Source organism: Anabrus simplex, chromosome 4 (assembly GCF_040414725.1).
Source record: "Anabrus simplex isolate iqAnaSimp1 chromosome 4, ASM4041472v1, whole genome shotgun sequence".
Classification (NCBI taxonomy): domain Eukaryota; kingdom Metazoa; phylum Arthropoda; class Insecta; order Orthoptera; family Tettigoniidae; genus Anabrus; species Anabrus simplex.
In genome coordinates this window covers 217,259,634-217,279,261 of record NC_090268.1, presented here as the reverse complement: position 1 = coordinate 217,279,261, position 19,628 = coordinate 217,259,634, and the positions used below count along the sequence as shown (strand labels likewise).

General features: G+C 38.7%; 1 protein-coding gene across 1 annotated transcript in view; it reads left to right on the top strand.

Moving 5' to 3' along the window:
- Positions 1 to 19,628, top strand: part of Grip75 (gamma-tubulin complex component 4) — a 176,800-nt gene that overhangs the window by 126,107 nt on the left and 31,065 nt on the right. The window contains exons 9-10 of the mRNA XM_067146385.2: positions 181 to 337; positions 13,611 to 13,730. Of these exons, the coding sequence (XP_067002486.1) occupies positions 181 to 337; positions 13,611 to 13,730 (277 nt within the window). The remainder of the gene's footprint in view (positions 1 to 180; positions 338 to 13,610; positions 13,731 to 19,628) is intronic.

Here is a 19,628-nt window from a genome sequence, read left to right as displayed (position 1 = left end):
AAACAGGTAGTTTACTTATATTGATTTAATGTAAATAAGATATGATACGGGAAATGAAGCTGATTTCGTGCAAAGACCTATCTGTGTCGGTGCAACATAAGGCAATTTGTAAAGATTTCATTGAAAAGTACACTCATTCAGCTGTGATAATCACCTGTTTCTGTCTTTTTTATTCCTTAGCACTTATGGCAGCTGGCAGTGGATAAAGACAAGCTGTTCCTACAGTTGAAATTGATGAAAGATTTCTTCCTACTGGGACGTGGTGAACTGTTCTTGGAATTCATCAAACAGGCTGCACCAGTGCTGGCTAAACCTCCTTGCAGCACTACTAGTCGTGGTAAATAGTAATCAAAAATGTTTTGTACGGCTTCTTAAAGTTTAATTTCACTCTAGCTCTAGCAAACCTTGTTCTCTGCAAAAATCAATTTTTTACAGAAAACATTTCTCAGGAAGTATTTTAGCCTAAAATCTGTACTGAAATTATAAAATTCAAATTAATTTTTAAAACTGTTAGTACTTGCATGTCCAAGAACCAAGCAAGTCAGCTACACGGATTTGGTCACATAGCTGTAAGCTTCCGTTCGTAAGATACTGGTTTTGATTCCCAATGTTGGCCGCCCTGAAGGTGGTCTTCAATGGTTGCCCATTTTCAGACCTGGCAAATGCTAGGGCTGTACTGTAATTAAGAGCATGATGGCTTCTTTCCCATCCCTAGCGCTATCCCATCGTTACCATAAGACCTACCAGTCTGTGTCGGTGTGATGTAAAACATAAATGTTTGAGAAAATTACAACAGCAGAAACTTGAGCAGACGGAACATGGCTCAAACAGACAACAGTCTAACAGTGCAGCTGGTTGCCTTGGTCTTTCTTTGAAGACAGCTCTAACATCACACACTGTATACAATGGATATGGAAGTAATGAGAAAATGTGATTTCCTTTATAATGCGGGTCATATGGATTGCAAAGTGGTTGTTAGAAAGGAGGAAACGTGGAGAGATATCTTTGTAGAACTCAGCCTATTTTCGGTACTAATAAATAGTGTAAATTTTCAAAGCTCTCTGTAGACATAGAGTAATATATGAAAAACTGCTCTTCATGATTTTGAAGTTCATGACATAGTTCGTGATATTCCCTTAATTCTTCACATCTTTTGATTTCATGAACTCTTTTTTCTCTTATAGGATTTTTAATTCAGTGCAAATAACAGCAGCAATTCATCAGAATCACGCATACTGAAAAAAATGCGCAGCACAACAAACTTGAACATTAAGTTGTAATAGACTGTATATTTGACCTTTGATCACTTCTGGTAGATTGCTCCCAGTATAGCATCCCTAAGCAGTCGATAGGAGCAGCTTCATGTTGTGGCGGGCTGTGTTCTCTCTGACCAAGCCTTTCAATAACAATTCTTCAAAATTTATTGTTTTTGAAATAGCTGATATGTTTTTTATTATGTAAATACATAGCATGTTTTTGTTTGTGAAATAATTATAATTGCAGTGTGTTCAAATATGTATAATTATTTCAACTCTGTTAAAATAGTAAGGGCCGATGACCTTCGATGTTAGGCCCCTTAAAACAACAAGCAAAATAGTAAAGTTCTTCAAAGAGAACTATTCTCATTTTTAGAACATTTATTTCTTTGCTTATTTTATCCCTTTTCAAGTGGCAAAGTGAGGGTCTTGGCCCTCTCTTACATTTACTGTATTTACCCGTGTGATAGACTCGCTTCCTTTTCCAATGTTTATCATAAAGATCTCTTATGCACCACAGAAAAATTTATGATGAAAATAATAGTCAATTAAGGCACCCACCATCTTGAAAGATAAATAATCAATAGCGTCATTAATGACGCAAACCAGTAGCAACTATGTATGATGGCCCGACTACCAACAAATTAACAATTTGATAACTAGCATCAACCAGTTGTGTAACCAATTAATGAAACACAGATGACATACAGGTACCATTACTTAAAATTGGAAAAAAAGTACAGTAGTAATTATTACAAACATTTTAATTTTACTGTTAACATGTAGACCTACACTTATTCGCTATATGTTTCTGCATCACTGTCATCATTAGGGATCGGAAGTTTGTGACCTAAAGAAGTACAAAATATACCAGCAAATATGCTCTAAAAACTAGCTAAATATGACCTAAAATAGTAAAATATGACTTAAGCATTTTAGGGATAGTGTGTTATTAACACTGAATACAGTGTCAGGTCAGAATATATTCTGCTATCGTATGCGACGGTAGACAGTACTACCTGCGACTGTCTGGCCGAGGGTCTGGCGGCCGATACCAAACCAAGCAAACTAAGGGAAAACCAATAGCTGCGAGCAGAGGAGTTTTCCCTTAGAAGGTTGGATAAGATGAGACCTTTGTGTGGGAAATAACACTTAAATTCATCAGCTGCTGCCTTGCAGTGAGGCAGGGGACTGCCAAAGGCTAAAGGAGACCATCCTGAAAGAAAATCCTCTAGTACGTTAGTCCTAGCAAGTCAGTACAGGAGTACAATGCAGTTGCTTTCAAAACAAAAACAAGCCTCGGAAAGAAACATATTCTGAATGTCAACAATACTTCAAGTACTCTTGGAACTAATGACTACGTCATGTCCGATGTTCATTCAAGATGCAGGAGAAGAACCGATCATAGAAACAAGCTTCAGATTGGAACCTTAAACGTTATGACTCTAACAGGAAAATGCAATGAAATCACGGATTTAATGAACCGTAGACATATTCACATCCTAGGGCTAAGTGAAACCAAATGGAAAGGTTGCATCACAAGAATGTTAGAGGACGGATATAAATTATACTGGAGTGGTAATCCTGCAGTGGCGAGGAATGGAGTTGGTTTTATACTCCATAAAGACATTGATAGTGTAACAGATGTCTCCTTCATTAATGAGAGATTAATCAAAGCTAAAATATGCCTATATGGAGAAACTCAAACTGTAATCCAAGTTTATGTTCCCCAGCAGGGTTGTAGCGATGACCAAAAAGCAAGCTTCCTAGAAAAACTAGAGGACATCATTGATGAAGAGATCATAATGAAAATTGGGGATTTTAATGCCCAGGTAGGAACTGATAGTTCAGGTTATGAAGGCATTATTGGTCCATATGGATTTGGCAATAGAAATGAGGAGGGTGAACTTCTACTTGATCTATGTACACAAAACCAACTTCTGGTGAAGAACTTGTAGTTTCAGAAACGGGATAGCCACAAGATAATGAGATACAGCTGGGATGGTCAATATAGATCAGTGATAGACCTTATCACAGATAGGTCAAGTGGAGAACAGGTGCATGATGTAAAAGTGATACCTAGTGAGAGCCTCGAAAGTGACCATGGACTTCTCATTGCAGACCTAAAAGTCACCAAACCTATTATTAAAGTAAACAAGAAGAAAAAACCACGAATTAAAGACTGGAAATTGAAAGATGTGGAAGTCAAACAGCAGTTTCAAGAGGAAATCAGAGCTAAAATACCAATAACAGACACAAAGAAAGGTAATGAAGAATGGAATGATTTTAAGGCAAGTCTGGTTGGTAGTGCAGATAAAATATGTGGAAGAACGAGTAGAAGAGTGAGAGAGAAAAGAACATCTTGGTGGAATGATAAAGGGAAAGAAGCCATAATGAAAAGGAATAAAGCCAAAAAACTTCTTGATGTGGCTAAGTCTGACAGAAGAATCAACAGCGACCAAATAGACAACAATAAATTGGAAGAGATGGAAAAGGAATATAGATACAGAAAGTTGGAAGTCAAGAGAATTGTACGGGAAGAAAAAGAGAAAAGTTGGAAAGAATTTACAACTAAACTGGAAGAAGACAGTAAAGGGAATATGAAAATGATATATGGAATAGTAAAAAGTAAAAAATCAGATAAAAAAGCAATTACAGCTCTGGAGACAGCAGATGGGAATATAGTTCGCAATATGAAAGATATCACGGATACAATGGGGCAGTATTTTGACAAGCTCTTAAATGGCCCTAAGGAGATCTCTGTTGAGGATGTAGGACAGAAAACAATAGAGGAAGATATCCCAATTACATGGACAGAAGTAGAACAAGCTCTCCATAGGATGAGAAGTGGTAAGTCAGCAGGAGCTGATGAAATTACAGCTGACATGATTAAAGCTGCTGATCTCCCAGGAATACAGTGGCTGTATAGAGTTCTCAGAACAATATGGAAGGATAACGAAATACCTGAAGATTGGACAAAAGGGGTGATAGTTCCTGTCTTTAAGAAAGGGAGTAGAAGGAAAATTGAAAATTATCACTCGGCCTTAAAATTATGGAGAAGTTCATTGAAGCCGCAGTAAAGGATATACAGTTGAAGCCCGTTACAGCAAGAATTCATAACAGCGGGAAATTTACTCGCTATAGCGGATTGTCGTTATATCCGATTTCTGTATATAATACCAATATAAATGGTCCGTTATTGGACATTATAAATTTTCCAGCTAACTCATTCTTGGTTGCCAGCGTTTCGCCCTCGTGTGCTAGGGTGGGCTCATCAGTTGGTACCTAGCACACCTACCAATACGCTGGCTAGTGCATACCGTGGAGGCCACTGCGTAGGCTAACTGGAGCCACCGGCAGTGCCAATGCACTAAGAGACTTTGTCTCATTATCAAAAATTGATGCCTGCTTGGCCATCAGATGATATAGATGTTGATTCCCATAGGGAATCTGAAATATTTCTCCTGAATGAGTAAATTTATAATACCAATATAATGTCCAATAACGGACCATTTATATTGGTATTATAAATTTACTCATTCAGGAGAAATATTTCAGATTCCCTATGGGAATCAACATCTATATCATTCTGTATATAAGTCGGGAAAACCCCCAAACACATGAAAACAGCAATCAGTTTGTTCAAAACTTGCGTTTCCGCAGATGATATCCACACGACGGTTTACTTGTTTGTTATTTTTCGAAATCCGAAACTACGTGAAAGTGTATGTTTAATTTCATTCTGAAAAAAAAAAATACAGTATTGGTACCATATTTCTCCAAATCGAAGACGAATCCTACTTTTTCCTTCAAAAAATTTTAATCAGACTCAAGAAATGCTTTGTAAAATCATATGAATGTCTTTGTTGTAGAGTACGCATTTTCAGACTGTTTTTAGACGCCGAACATTGGTTTTTTTATGCCGCATATATATATTTTTTTTGCTGCACAATTATTCTTTATTTCCGCGGGTTTAATGACCAATAACTTAAAATTGGCACGATAATAGCGAAGAGAACCCATTGAAAATCCATCAGGAAAACACTCTTGCTGTCTATAAAATGGTTATGATACTTTTACTCAGCGTCATATATAACCGGCTACCGCTACACGTATGTCTTGCTTGCCGGGTTTGGCCAACTTCAGCGGCTAGCAATGTATAGGCCTAATTGTGGACTTTGAAGGTGAGCAAGTGAATTTATTGCGCCATGGTATGGCCATTCCGCCCTTGCGTTTTTCGTTCACGTGCCTCACAATTTCATTTTCGACTTCATTGAAGCGTCCTTGTTGCAGACCACTGAATGCATCTTTTGTACAGTACACATTTTTTAGCTATCTTTGTCTTCGCGCTGATGCCAAATATTGACTTTAGTTACGCCTGAGCCATATTTTCTTGCGACTGCACAATTATTCTACATTTCAGAGTGTTTAATAACCATTAACTTAAAATTGGCATCATAATATCGACAAGAACCCATTGAAAATTTGCCGGCAATACCTGTTCCAAGTATCTTTAGACCATCCATCACGAAAATATTCCTGCTGTCTATAAAACTTAATTTTATTAAGTCAGGTACAGTAGACGCGTTATAACTCCGCCACTTAGCAGCCTTTCTAAGAATTCGAAGGCTAGCATGTTTTGATGCCAGTTTGCAGATCTGAGAAACGTTTTTGTAGAGGCTAATAGAATGCCATTCTCTCTTCACTATTTCCCGAGATCCAGTGACGTTAACACACAGGCACTGCACAACCGGTTGTCATGGCTAGCAATGTATTATAAATAGGCGGTCGTTTACTGTCAACGAATTTTGTGTGTGTGTGTGTGTGTGTGTGTGTGTGTGTGTGTGTGTGTGTGTGTGTGTGTGTGTGTGTGTGTGTGTGTGTGTGTGTGTGTGTGTGTGTGTGTGTGTGTGTGTGTGTGTGTGTGTGTGTGTGTGTGTGTGTGTGTGTGTGTGTGTGTGTGTGTGTGTGTGTGTGTGTGTGTGTGTGTGTGTGTGTGTGCGTGTGCGCGCGCGGGGGGGGGGAAAAGAAGCAACGTGGTTAGCGCGGTAGTTGCCAGTGGTATTCATTACTGTTAGGCCGCAAATGCAAGACAACACTTGATTTTTCGCATGAGATTTTGAGGGGAAAAAACGTCTTGGATTCGGAGAAGTACGGCATCACGCAGTTTTCCTCTTCAAATGGCGTCACCTAACCTAACCGTATATGTGTCATGAAAACATACCGGTATTTGAAACGCTTGTAGAGAAATGAGTTTTCCTCGCTAAAAATTGACCTATGAATAGCCTTTCCGAAATTCAACTAGACGCGAGAAGACATGAACTATCAAACAGTGATGTACTCTGACATATCTTGAGGTGAATCACATTCTTACTTAATTTCAGTATATAACATTAAAATTAAGAGATCGTTTACTTCAGCCGTTATTTTTAACAAGTTAACAACTGCTATCGGCCACGTAATTTACGCATTTATTACGAAAACTTGTTATCCTCTTTCATTTTGAATTTTCTTTAGAGAACAGCAGTTGTTGGGTATTAGTAATCGACTCCAACATAGCCTTCAAATGTCGATGAGAGCGCTCGCAAATGCACATATGTAGTGAGAAAACTATACCGTACAAAAGATGATCGATCGCATTTTGAGGCAAACGTTTCAGTTTCCTTATTCAACAGCGTCACCTATCCTAACTTAACCGTACTATACTACTATACATATGATGAAAACATACTTCAAGCGTCAGTAGAGAAATGATAACCTTCTCGCTATAAATTTACAAGATAATAACCTTTCCGTAATTTAACCAGAAGTGAGAAAATATAATTTAACCTCCGAAATCTATTATGCGCTTTGCCATATCTCGAGGTGTGTCCCCTTTTTACTTTATTGCACTATTTAGCATTAAAATTAAGGGATCGTTTAGTCAGCCTTTATTTTTAACGAGTTGAGAACTGTTATCGGACACGTTATTTACGCATTTATAATGAAAATATGTTCTTTCATTTCAAATTTTTTTTATGGAACAGCAGTCGACGGGTATTGATAAACGACTCCGACATCGCCTTCGAATGTCGTCAAGAGAACTCGCTAGTGGACATAGCAAGGAAACGATACTGAAGATAATCTATTGCATGCAACATAATCGTTGGGGTGCATAAATATCGGTAACAGAAAAATCGCGCGCGCTTAATCGCTCGTAATAACGGATGCGTCAGTGATAGGGCTCTCGCTGTAACCGAAGGATAATACACAGTTTAATATAGGAATTTTGAAGGAACAGCAAAACATTGTCGGTATAACGGGGTTCTCGTTATATGCCGTACTCGCTATAGCGGACTTCTACTGTAGTAGAGCCTGTCTTAGAAGAGGAACAACATGGCTTTAAGACTGGAAGAAGCACAACAGATCTGATATTTGCTTTGAGGATGTTGGCAGAGAAACACTGGGAAAGAGGAAAAGACCTAATTATTGTGTTTATGGACCTTGAAAAGGCGTATGATAATGTTCCTAGATCAGCTATTTGGTAAAGTCTTAGAAAACTTGGTGTACCGGAGTACCTTATTAGGAAGATCAAAATGCTATATACTAATTGTAAAAGCTGTGTCAGAATTGGAAATGGTCACTCTGAATGGTTCAATACAACCAAAGGAGTACAACAGGGAAGTGCCTCATCACCTCTTCTATTCATAGCAGTTATGGATACCATTTTAAAGGAACTAAAAGGAAAAGGTAATAAAGATCTTCAGGCTCTGGTGTTTGCAGACGATGTGGCAATATGGGATGAAACAGAGGAGGGAGTGCAAAATAATCTGAATGCATGGTGTAAGAAGTTTGATGATTATGGAATGAAATTGAACCCATCAAAAACAGTAGCATTGAAAATCAGCAGACATAATACAGAATGCAACATAAAAATACAGGACCACCAAGTTAAAGTAGTACACCAATTCAGTTATTTAGGAAGTGTAATGGCTAGTAATAACAGAGCTGAGATAGAAATAACAAACAGAGTAACCAAAGGCTCTAACTTTTACAGTATCGTTAGACACCTACTATGGGATGAGGAGGTCCCACAAAGAACAAAAATGACCCTGTACAAGTCATATTTCATCCCCATCCTTACATATTCTCTGGAAACCTGCACATTAACATCAAAGGATTGTAGTAGGATTCAAGCCTGTGAAATGAAATTTCTTAGAACTGCCCTCCAAAAGACCCAACTTGATCATGTGAAAAATTATGAGATCCGATCTAACCCAGGTCTAAATGAATTGATGGAGGAAAGACTTAAGGCATCCATATTTGAATGGTTTGGGCATGTTAAACGAATAAATAGCTCAAGGTTACCATGTGCTTATTTAGAAAAGAGAATAACAGGTAGAAGACCAGCTGGAAGACCAAGAAGAAGATGGTTGGACCAACTGAGGGAAGATGTGGAGAGAAGAGGATGGAATTGGGAATCTGTCTTGGACAACGAAATGTTTTTGAATAGGCAACTTTGGAAAACGCTCGTTTTCAAACACCCTACCCGGCTCGGGCAAACCAATGATGATGATGATGATGATGATGATGATGATGATGATGATGATTAACACTGAATGTGCCAAAAAGTTATTAGCGATAATATAGCAGACACACTGAATCATACAAACTGACAGAACTACTGCAGGTACATTAAAACTTTATACATTCATTCAGTAAAATAGCCCTGAGGTGCAATTATCACTCTGTTCTCCAAGCGAAGGAGCAAAAAAATGAAGTATTAGCATGCTTTTTCGTATCAGCCAGTATACATTCTAACAGCATCTTATTCTCAGAATCACATCTTCTAAACCTTCTACCTGTTTCGGGAGAAGAAAAAGAAAATACATCTACTACAGTATTTTGAAATCCTTTGTTTCATACTCGAAGCAGATAATGTATACCTTGTTAAAAATTACGCCTAGGTTTAAACAAAAATGTTCTAAACATAAACAATATGACCTTATATCACTAAAATGACAAAAATATGACTAAAACAATAAAAATGGCTGAAATATGCATTTATATGCAACATAAAATTGTTTTAATCGGGGTTAGGCACCCGTCTTCAGTTATATTTCAGATTTCAGGTAAAATGAGCTCAGGAAAGAAATATGACTTCTACTTTACATCTGAACCCTTAGTCATCATCAATCGCAGATTCACTTTCATGTTAAAAAGAAACAATTGCGGTTAAGAGTTAGCATGCATTGTTGGGTAAAAGAACTTGTCGCTGACAAAGCCAGTATGACAATATAATTATTAAAATTAATGTCGTAATGGTCCACCTTTCAATACTGTAATATGCAGTATTCTAAATTACATTAATTAGGGACTAGTTTCGGTCGGGGCTGGTCATCTTCAGCCTTAATGTAAAACATCTAACAACTAAACAAATATACGTGCACACAATTGACATAAATCATGTACATTTGGTTAGTTATTAGATGTTTTACATTAAGGCTGAAGATGACCAGCCCCAGCTGAAACTAGTCCCTAATTATGTAATTTAGAATATTGCATATTACAGTATTGAAAGGTGGACCATTACGACATTAATTTTAGTAATTATATTGTAATTACAATTCAATACGGATCAGAACCATGAAGTTTATATTCTATGAAGCCAGTATGAGTCCAGTAGGATAATATTGTGATGGTGTGTCTGCCATTTTATTTGCCAGGGTTTAGTGATTGTCGACCTAGCTTAGCCCCACCTGAGCAGTTAGTGTCACTACGTAGGTATTAGCCCCATCTCGCCTGCATGGCCAGTTAGGACGAAGCGAGGAGTGCAAGGCCAGCCCCTCTCTGTCTCTCTCTCTTTCTCATCTCGCTGGAAGCTTCCGGTCACTCTTAGAAACCTCTATAGGGTTGGAAGCCAAGAGTAGTCTGGGCATGTCCAACTTCTGGACTGTTCGCAAGCTGCCAGGCACCTATATATATGCTGGACAGGCAACCAGTGAGTGGCTCAGTTTGAAGTTGTGGGACTCGTTTTGTGAGTACTATATGTGTACTGCCGTGTAGTACCGAGTACTGTGTGTGTATTGCCGTGGAGTACCGAGTACTGTTTGTGTACTGCCAGGGAGAACAGAATACTGTGTGTGTGTACTGCTGTGAAGTATCAAGTACTTTGTGCACTGCTGTGGAGTACTTAGTACTATGCGTGCACTGCCATGAAAACAGAATGCTGTGTGTGCTGCCGTGAAGTAATGAGTATTGTGTGATGTGGATTACTGAGTACTATGTGTGCACTGTCTTGAGAACAGAATACTGTGTCTATTGTCATGGAGTACCGAGTACTGTGTGTACTGCTGTGGTGTATAGAGTATTGTGTGATGTACTGCTGAGGAGAACAGAGCACTGAGTGTGTACTGCAGTGGAGTACAGAGTACTGTGCATGCGCTGTCGTGAGAACAGATTACTATGTGCACAGCCATGGAGAACAGAGTACTGTGTATGCTGCCATGGAGAACAGAGTACTATGTATGTGTATTGCCATGGAGTTCAGAGTACTGTGTGTACTGCCAGGGAGTACAGAGTATTGTGCATGTACTGCTGGGGAGAACAGAGTACTGTGTGTGTACTGCAGTGGAGTACAGAGTACTGTATGTGTACTGCCGTTAAGTATCCAGTACTGTGTGCACTGCAGTGGAGTACTGAGCACTGTGTACACTGCAGTGGAGTACTGAGTACTGTGTGTTTACTGCCAGAGAGAACAGAGTACTATGTGTGTACTGCCATGAAGTATCTAGTACTGTGTGCACTGCCAGGGAGTACCGAGTACTGTGGGGTACAGAGTATTGTGTGTGTACTGCCGGGGTAACAGAGTACTATGTGTGTACTGCCGTGAAGTATCTAGTACTGTGTGCACTGCAGTGGAGTACTGAGTACTGTATGTGCACTGCCATCGAGTACTGAGTACTGTATGTGCACTGCCATCGAGTACTGACTACTGTGTGCGCATTGCCGTGGACAACAGAGTACTGCGTGTGTACTGCCATCGAGTACTGAGAACTGTATGCGCACTGCCGTGGAGAACAGAGTACTGTGTGTGTACTGCAGTGGAGTACAAAGTACTGTGTTTGCACTGCATTGAATACAGAGTTCTGTGTGTGCACTGCCCGGGAGAACAGAGTACTGTGTGTGTACTGCCGTGGAGTACTGAGTACTATATGTGCACTGTCGTGGAGTACCAAGTCCTGTGTGTTCCCTACCATTGAATTCAGAGGACTGTGTGTACACAGCCGTCAAGTACTGAGTACTGTGTGTGCACAGCCGTGGAGTACTAAGTACTGTGTGTGCACTGCCGTGGAGAACAGAGTACTGTGTGTTCAGTGCCAGTATGTGTACTGTCAGGGTGAACAGAGTACTGTGCGTGTACTGCTATGAAGTATCAAGTACTGTGTGCACTGCTGTGGAATATTGTGTGCTGTGTGTGCACTGTCGTGAAAACAGAGTACTGTGTCCACTGCCGTCGAGTAATGAGTACTGTGTGCCATGGAGTACGGAGTACTGTGTATGCACTGTCAGGGAGAACCGAGTACTGTGTGTGTACTGCTGTGGAGTACTGGGTATTGTGTGCACAAATTAAGAACATTAGTTTACTAGTCAACCTAATCGATACACCTCACGTTACAAATGAAAATACATTTATTCTTGAATTATTTACACATAATTTGATGCATGTTTCGTCTTCTTTTGAAGACCACCTAAGCCATAGCATCCTTTTTTTTTTTTTTGCTAGTGTCTTTACGTCTCACCGACACAGATGGGTCTTATGGCGGCGATGGGATAGGAAAGGCCTAGGAGTTAATTAATTAAGGTGCAGCCCCAGCATTTACCTAGTGTGAAAATGGGAAACCACGGAAAACCATCTTCAGGGCTGCCGACAATGGGATTCGAACCCACTATCTCCCGGATGCAAGCTCACAGCCGCCTCTAACCACACGGCCAACTCGCCCGGTCCGTAGAGGCTTAATAGAATATCTAATGAAAATCTGTCCTAAAATTTTCATTACGTTATATTTCATAGATTTAACGTTATGAATTCTTTAACTTGATGATGTCTAAACCTCTGCTGTGCTTCAATTTAAATACCGCCTGAGAAGTGAGCAGCACTGGATTAAATTGCTGGCTTGAGGGGTTAATTAAACATATTTGAAAATAAATACAGACAGAGAAGCAGGAGTGTCTCAGTATCATATTATTAAATGTAAAATAATTGTTTTTTGTAACAAACTCCAAGATTTTCATGAATAGTCTATTTCTAATTTCCCTAGTCAACGTCGACTAGGTAAATTCATTCTTATAACGTCTATTGTTTTAAAGACTAGGATATTTGCATACATATTAGTTATGTCATACTATATAGTGATGTGGCAATAGTTTGAAGTTACAAAACTCTGCTGAATTTTTAATTGGTGATTTATTATGGAACTGGTAATTGTTAGGAAGAAATTTGTGTATGAATTGAGAGATCTTAGAACTATTCTTGTAGTTAATGATAGGTCTGATGGGAATTCCTACTTACGAATTGTAGGCAATGCTCTAACCATTGGTAACTTAGGGTTCATTTTTATCATCTTCTGAATTTCATGTTCATTAAGGATAAATGCAGAATTTTTCAATAAAGATTTCAGATTTTTTCAGATTCGGGCTGTAGGGTCCTTATTGACTTTGGAAAATGACTCGTCTGAAAAAAACCCTTCTGTCTTTTCAGTGTAATCTTTCCTATCTGATATGACCGTGTAATTGCCCTTATCAGCTTTAGTTGCAATAATGTTGGCGTCTTTTCTTTTCTTTTTAAGATCTGTTACATTTAATATTGTCTGTTGAAACAGGGGTTTGAGTTGATTAACTAATTGAAGGAGTCTTTTCTTTATTTTATATCTTAGATCACCTTGGGAATCCATAGAGAGTTTTTGAATATCAGATTCATTTTTGGCACAGTTGTAATGATATCATCTTTACTAAAACTTGGCCATTTAAATTTAGGTCCTTTATTTAGGGTATCTAATTCTCCACTCATTCTCTCTGTGTATGCGTGCAGTTAGCAGTTAGAATAAATCTTAGGCATAGGAATATAACATCACCAGTTTGTAATGTTTCTGTTCTCTCTCTTCCGACATCTGTCTCACTCTCTCTCTCTCTCTCTCTCTCTCTCTCTCGCTCTCTCTCTCTCTCTCTATATATATATATATATATATATCAATTTGTGTGTTTATTACCCCATCGCATTACTTACACTAAAAATTAAATACTTTCATGGCTCTGATGTTTAGTTGTCTGTTTTTATGTTAAACCATGATATAATTTAACTGCTTAACTTTTTAGATGTGAACCAAGCTCTTCAAATTGCTGCGAGGAAAGTTTTCCTGAATGACGAGTCTGTATTGGAGAAGTTCTCCTTCAGTATTCCAGTCAAAGACAAGACTAAAGATGATGAATCTATATGTGAGTATTCCTTTGAAATATATGTTAGCCTTTAGATTACTCAATTATAGGGTGTAATCAAAGACTTTCTACAGTTTACATATAGATAGGGCCCGGATTATTTAAAAATGCATATGAACGTTAATGCATATACAGATATATTTTTCTCTTGTGTGATCGATTATCTAAGATTTCTGAATGAAATGAAAATCTAATGAGTTCTATATGTTGTACATCCCTTGGCCACACGAGAAGCCTTCCCTGATCAAGGAAAATGCTTTCAGTGTCTTTATACAAGCAGGTATATGGATAATGATCCTTTTCACAACAGCTATATCCTTCTTTCTGACATTCCTACCTCCTTATAGTAGCCTCCCAAGGTTTGCTTAAACAGGTGCGTTCAACTTGCTCTTCGTCTATTGCAGTGTTTTTACCAAATTAAAATGTAAAAATGCCTAAAGATAAGAGCTCTAGCTCTTTTTTAAATTAAACTGTGGATATCAGGCAATAGTGACTATACAAGTGATGGTGATGAAGTGTGCGACAAAATTCGAAAATAACTTCGTATCTCAGATCAAAAGAACAGATTAAGAATACGCAACACTACTTTTAACTGACATGGAAACACGGTGTGAAGTTAGTACATTTTCCACTAATATTTGTAAAACTTTTGTATGAAGGTTGAATAATCCACATCTACGCTCGTTTCTTGAAAAGTATTGCGCTAATCAAAGGATACCAGATGAATCTATCCTTTTGTCATGGATTCGATACAATCTGACGTAGGAGAGAACTGTGCCCGGATATCAGTAGATGAAACAAGCGATTTGTGTGGTCGATTCATTGCAAACTTCGGAGTGGGTAAATTATGTCCAGAAGAACCTGGCAAACCTCATTTACTTCCCTGTGACTTCTGTAGGCTAATGAATCGGAGAGTGATTGTTACAAAGTGCGCCTTTTAGTCACAGTATATGATGAAAGCAGGTCAGTCTCTTGGAGTATTTTTTCCAAATCGCATCAATGTCACATGTTTGGCCCATGGATGGCATCGTATTGCAGAAAAGATACGTACCTACCCTCTTTCAGTCTGCCAACAAAGTAATTTCAGTGGGAAAAAATCTGTTCCTCAAAGCACCGGATCGTGTACAGATGTACAACACTCATCTGCCTCAGGTTTCTCTTCTGCTGGAACCTGTTCTCACAAGATGGGGAACTTGGTTATCCGCAATATCGTTCTACCTGAGAACTTTAATCAAGTGAAAGGTGTGGTTAAAAGTATTGATGATAGTCATACTGCATGTGTTCGTAAAGCAAAGTGCGCATTTGAATCTGAAACTGTATATAAAGATATCAGTTCCGTCCATGTGCATTATTCGTCACTTTCGAAGCCAATTAAAGGCATAGAAACTCACGGTGCACCTTTACACGAATCCCTTCAGTTAATTCAAAACACTGTCCGACTCGTTGGCTGAGTAGTCAGCGTACTGGCCTTCGGTTGAGAGGGTCCCGGGTTCGATTCCCGGCCGGGTCGGGGATTTTAACCTTCATTGGTTAATTCCAATGGCCCGGGGGCTGGGTGTCTGTGCTGTCCCCAACATCCCTGCAACTCACACACCACACTTAACACTATCCTCCACCACAATAACACGCAGTTACCTACCCATGGCAGATGCCGCCCACCCTCATCGGAGGGTCTGCCTTACAAGGGCTGCACTCGGCTAGTAATAGCCACACGAAATTATTATTATTATTCAAAACACTCATTAGTTCTTTAAATGCTATCCGTTGGTGAAACTGGAGAAAAAGTTAAAAGGAAACTCAGTGCAGTGTTGGACTCCAACCCAGGACTGAAGAAGATTCGAACCATAAACAACTACATAAGTGGAATCACAGTCTTTGCCAGAAAAATGTTCCGAGCAGCTGTAGATAACCTACTGCCATGCATCATTTTGCAAGGAATGAAACATGATTATCAATTTATCAATGAGTTGAAATTAAATATTGCATTTGGTAAGTGTATTTTGTTTTATTTTTAGTGCATATTTTTGTGCATGTTTTCAACATTTTTAGTGCATATGTGCATGCATATTTTTGGAGTCTTTAGTGCATATGAATCTGGGCCCTACATATAGAAAGACTAGCTGATGTAACCGTGCTTCACTACAGAATTCCCAGAAAGACTGTCTTTGTGTTTTTCCCAACTGAAGTCAACATAGATCATTACAATGACATCAGTAGAAATGTAGCGATTAACAGCAGTGTTATCATATAAAATACTCGATCAAATGAATAAAATGCACATTTTCTCACTTTTAATCAATAGTACTACGCTGCCGATCTAACAGTCCAAAGATCCCGTGCTGGAATGACCAGGCCGCAAACAGCCGTGAACACTCCTCTGCCATTATTCCATTAAATGTGTACTGCTCATTCTAATCAATGGCTCAGAGTAGGGATTGAATAGCTGGAATGCTACGATGAACCAATGTGTTACATACCAGCTTTATGAGAAAATGTACGAACGAGAGAAATGGCATGCTAAAGAAGAATGTTATCTACGTCTCCAGCTATTTCCCACCAGTATTCAGGCAGGCTGTTATACACGGTACGCAGCAGTAATCCCATCTTTTTGAGTTGAGTGGCAGCAGAAGACACAAAGCACATCACAACAAACAATGGTCAATGTAATGTTATTGTTGATTAATGTTATGAGCTTTCTTTATTGTAGGCTTTCACATTTAGTTGTCTTCCGACTCTGTGATATTAGGGCAACTTATAAAATAATTTGTAGCGTAGACAGTGGTTCCTTTTTCCCCTACATTACATACCGATTTTCAGTGACATCTCTTAACCCATTTTCTCATGACTCAGTGCTGATATGGACTTAGCAACAAAAATCCAAATTCATGAATATCTCTGTTATCATAGCCAGTAAGGTAAAAATATGTAAGACATGAATGATTGCAAATTTAGTACTATATAACTCTAGTTTTGTAGTATTTATCGATAGGACCACTAATAACATACCGGTATTTGAGGATTACATTTTAGGCCTTCCCCTAAACTACCATTTCACTCATTGTAAATAACATTATTTATGGCCTAGTTTGTAGAGACTTGTTCAGTCCGACTCGGTTGAATGGTCAGCGTACTGGCCTTCAGTTCAGAGAGTCCCGGGTGTTACGTGAACGAATTCAATCCACGAAATGTCACTGTATTATTTGTTCCAAATGGAAGATAATAATTGCTTGTACTGAAAGAAAGTGTAAAGTCTGTGGAAAATTAAGAAAAAGTAGAAATATTTTACTTGTAGAGAATAATATGGATACATACTGTACCAGTAAAAGAGCCCGACTTTAAGATTTATTTTCAACGCAAGCATGGAATAGTTCTCAGGGCTAAACTGGATGAATAATAGCTAGGGCATGGTACAGGAGGCAGGGTCCTATCTACAAGAAAAATGTTAATCTGATTTGATACGAGTTTATTCATGTAATGCATGTAAAATTGCACATCACCTCATGGTAGATAGGGGTTGTCTTCCACATTGTCCTTTAAATGGCCCGGGTCTCCAGCTCACCAGGCCGCACCGGCTGGAACACGTTCCAGAAGATGCCCAAGTACTCCGTCAAGATGCGGACGGACCATCCAGGTTGGCTGCATGGAATATGCCTCAAGTTCCCAATGCTCGTGATGACCTCCGCTGGTTCCTGACGATGTTGAGGGTAGTCACATTACCCAAGTACAATGAGGTTGATAGAATCAATGCAAACTCCGAAAATGTGCTCCTCCTCACTCGCAGAATAAATCAAAGTTCATGAAAACCTTGAGTAATGAGTTTTCTCACCACTAGTAAAATCACGAGACAAAGTTCATAAAGACTTTCAAGAATCCACTTTTTAACACTCATGGAAGTGACAAGTCCGTGGTCATGAATACTTTCAATAATGTTATAGTTCATCAATGAAAAAATTACAAGTCTTCCAGTAATCACTGGCAGAGATCACAAGTCTATGCTCATGGAAACTTCGAATAAATTTAGAGTTTATCACTCGTGAATATTACAAGTCTTTGAATAATCACTGGCGAAAAGTTAAAGTCCATCACTGGTAAATATGACAAGTCTTTGAATAATCACTGGCAAAAAGTTAAAGTCCAACACTGGTAAATATTACTGGTGAAAAATTAGAGTCCACAACACTCGTAAATATTGCAAGTCCCATTTGTAAAGACTTAGAAAAATTCAGAGTTCCTCAACACTCGTAAATATTGCAAGTCTTATTTATAAAGACTTAGAAAAATTCAGAGTTCCTCAACACTCGTAAATATTGCAAGTCTTTGAAAAAAAATCACTGGAGAAAATTTAAAGTCCCATTTATTAAGACTTAGAAAAATTCCGAGTTCCTCAGCGAGACTATAACCACACGAAGATAGCTTCCGACGATACTGGCAGCGAGTAGGGCCACGTTGACTACTCGACTGTCACTGACTGACTGAGACCGAGCTATGAGGCTGTATTGAGCCCTCCTTATATTTGGTTTGGGGACTGTGGCGTTAGGTTTTATAGACTTGGGTAGATATGTACACTCAGAATAATCTCGCAATACACCAGAATGGAAATGGTAAGTAAAAATACCAACAAAACAAACACGATCATAGAAGAATATAACTAAGTCATGAACTTGGACACTAGTCCGACTAACGCAGTAACATAAACACCAATCTATGCAAGTGATGGCATTCCACGAAAAGGATTTTACAACTCTCCAGAAAAATCCATACATGCACAAGTACTCAGATTTCAATTTTCAAAGTGAAGGATTTCAGCAGAGCGCATAGGGAAGCATTTTACTGTGTCCATTTTTCCAGAGGAACCCGAGGTAAGTACAGATAATTAAAGGACATGGAAATGCGCGTGATAAAAATCAGGGAAAAAGAAGGAACAGTTTTTTCGTAACAATAATATATTAGCACCAACACCAAGAAGGATTTTTACAAGCCAAAGAAAGTGAAACAGATAATAAAGAATCCAACAATATTTTAAAGATTAGGTACTTCTGATTTCCAAAAAACATATGGGACGACCATTTAACAACACTAATTTCAATTTAAAGAAAACAATTAGACTCGAGGCAAGATGAATTTTACAATAGTTTACATTGGGAGTATCCTACAAAACGGTAAACAGATATTATCCATTAATACGAAAATTTTAAGAAAGTTTTGAAAGGCATTAGGCCACTGTACAATAGCAAAGTAGAAGAAAAGATAAAACCCGGGGCAGGAACGTGGGGAAAAAGGGAAGGACGTGAAAGAGAACAGTACCTAAGGCTGGCAACAGGGATTAGGAAAAATAGAACCTACAAGCATTGATGGAATTCAAATTTTCAAACAGAAGCTAGGCGTTAATAAAATTACAATTAGTCCTATTCTTGCGTTTGTTCACCAAGTCTATTGGAATCCAGTGGTTCATATCACAGTAATCACTTGACGTAATTGAAAGTCAAATTTTGAAAAGAGATCGTAATGCAGTTGCAAGAAAAACACCACCGTCAACAGCTCAGACTAGCAATATTATTTGCGTGAACAGTCATTAGTAGCCAGTACGGCATGATGAAATCAGGAAGTGCAGCATTAAAAAAGAAAGTGAAGTATAGCAAGGGAAAATAAATTTAAAGTTCGCTCACCCGTCCAGCAGTCCTTGAGCTTCAATCATGAACATTAAACACCATTTAAAAAGAAACATTGCACACGGCACACGGACCAGCCGCTAGCGTAAGTAAAATATAGTCCTCCCTCCACACAAGTCGTCGTCATCATCCAACTCGCCGATCAAGCCCAGAGCAGGCCTTATTTATATTCCGATGGAAACATCCAGAAAAGACGAGAGCAGACGGTACACATTGCACAGTGAGGCGG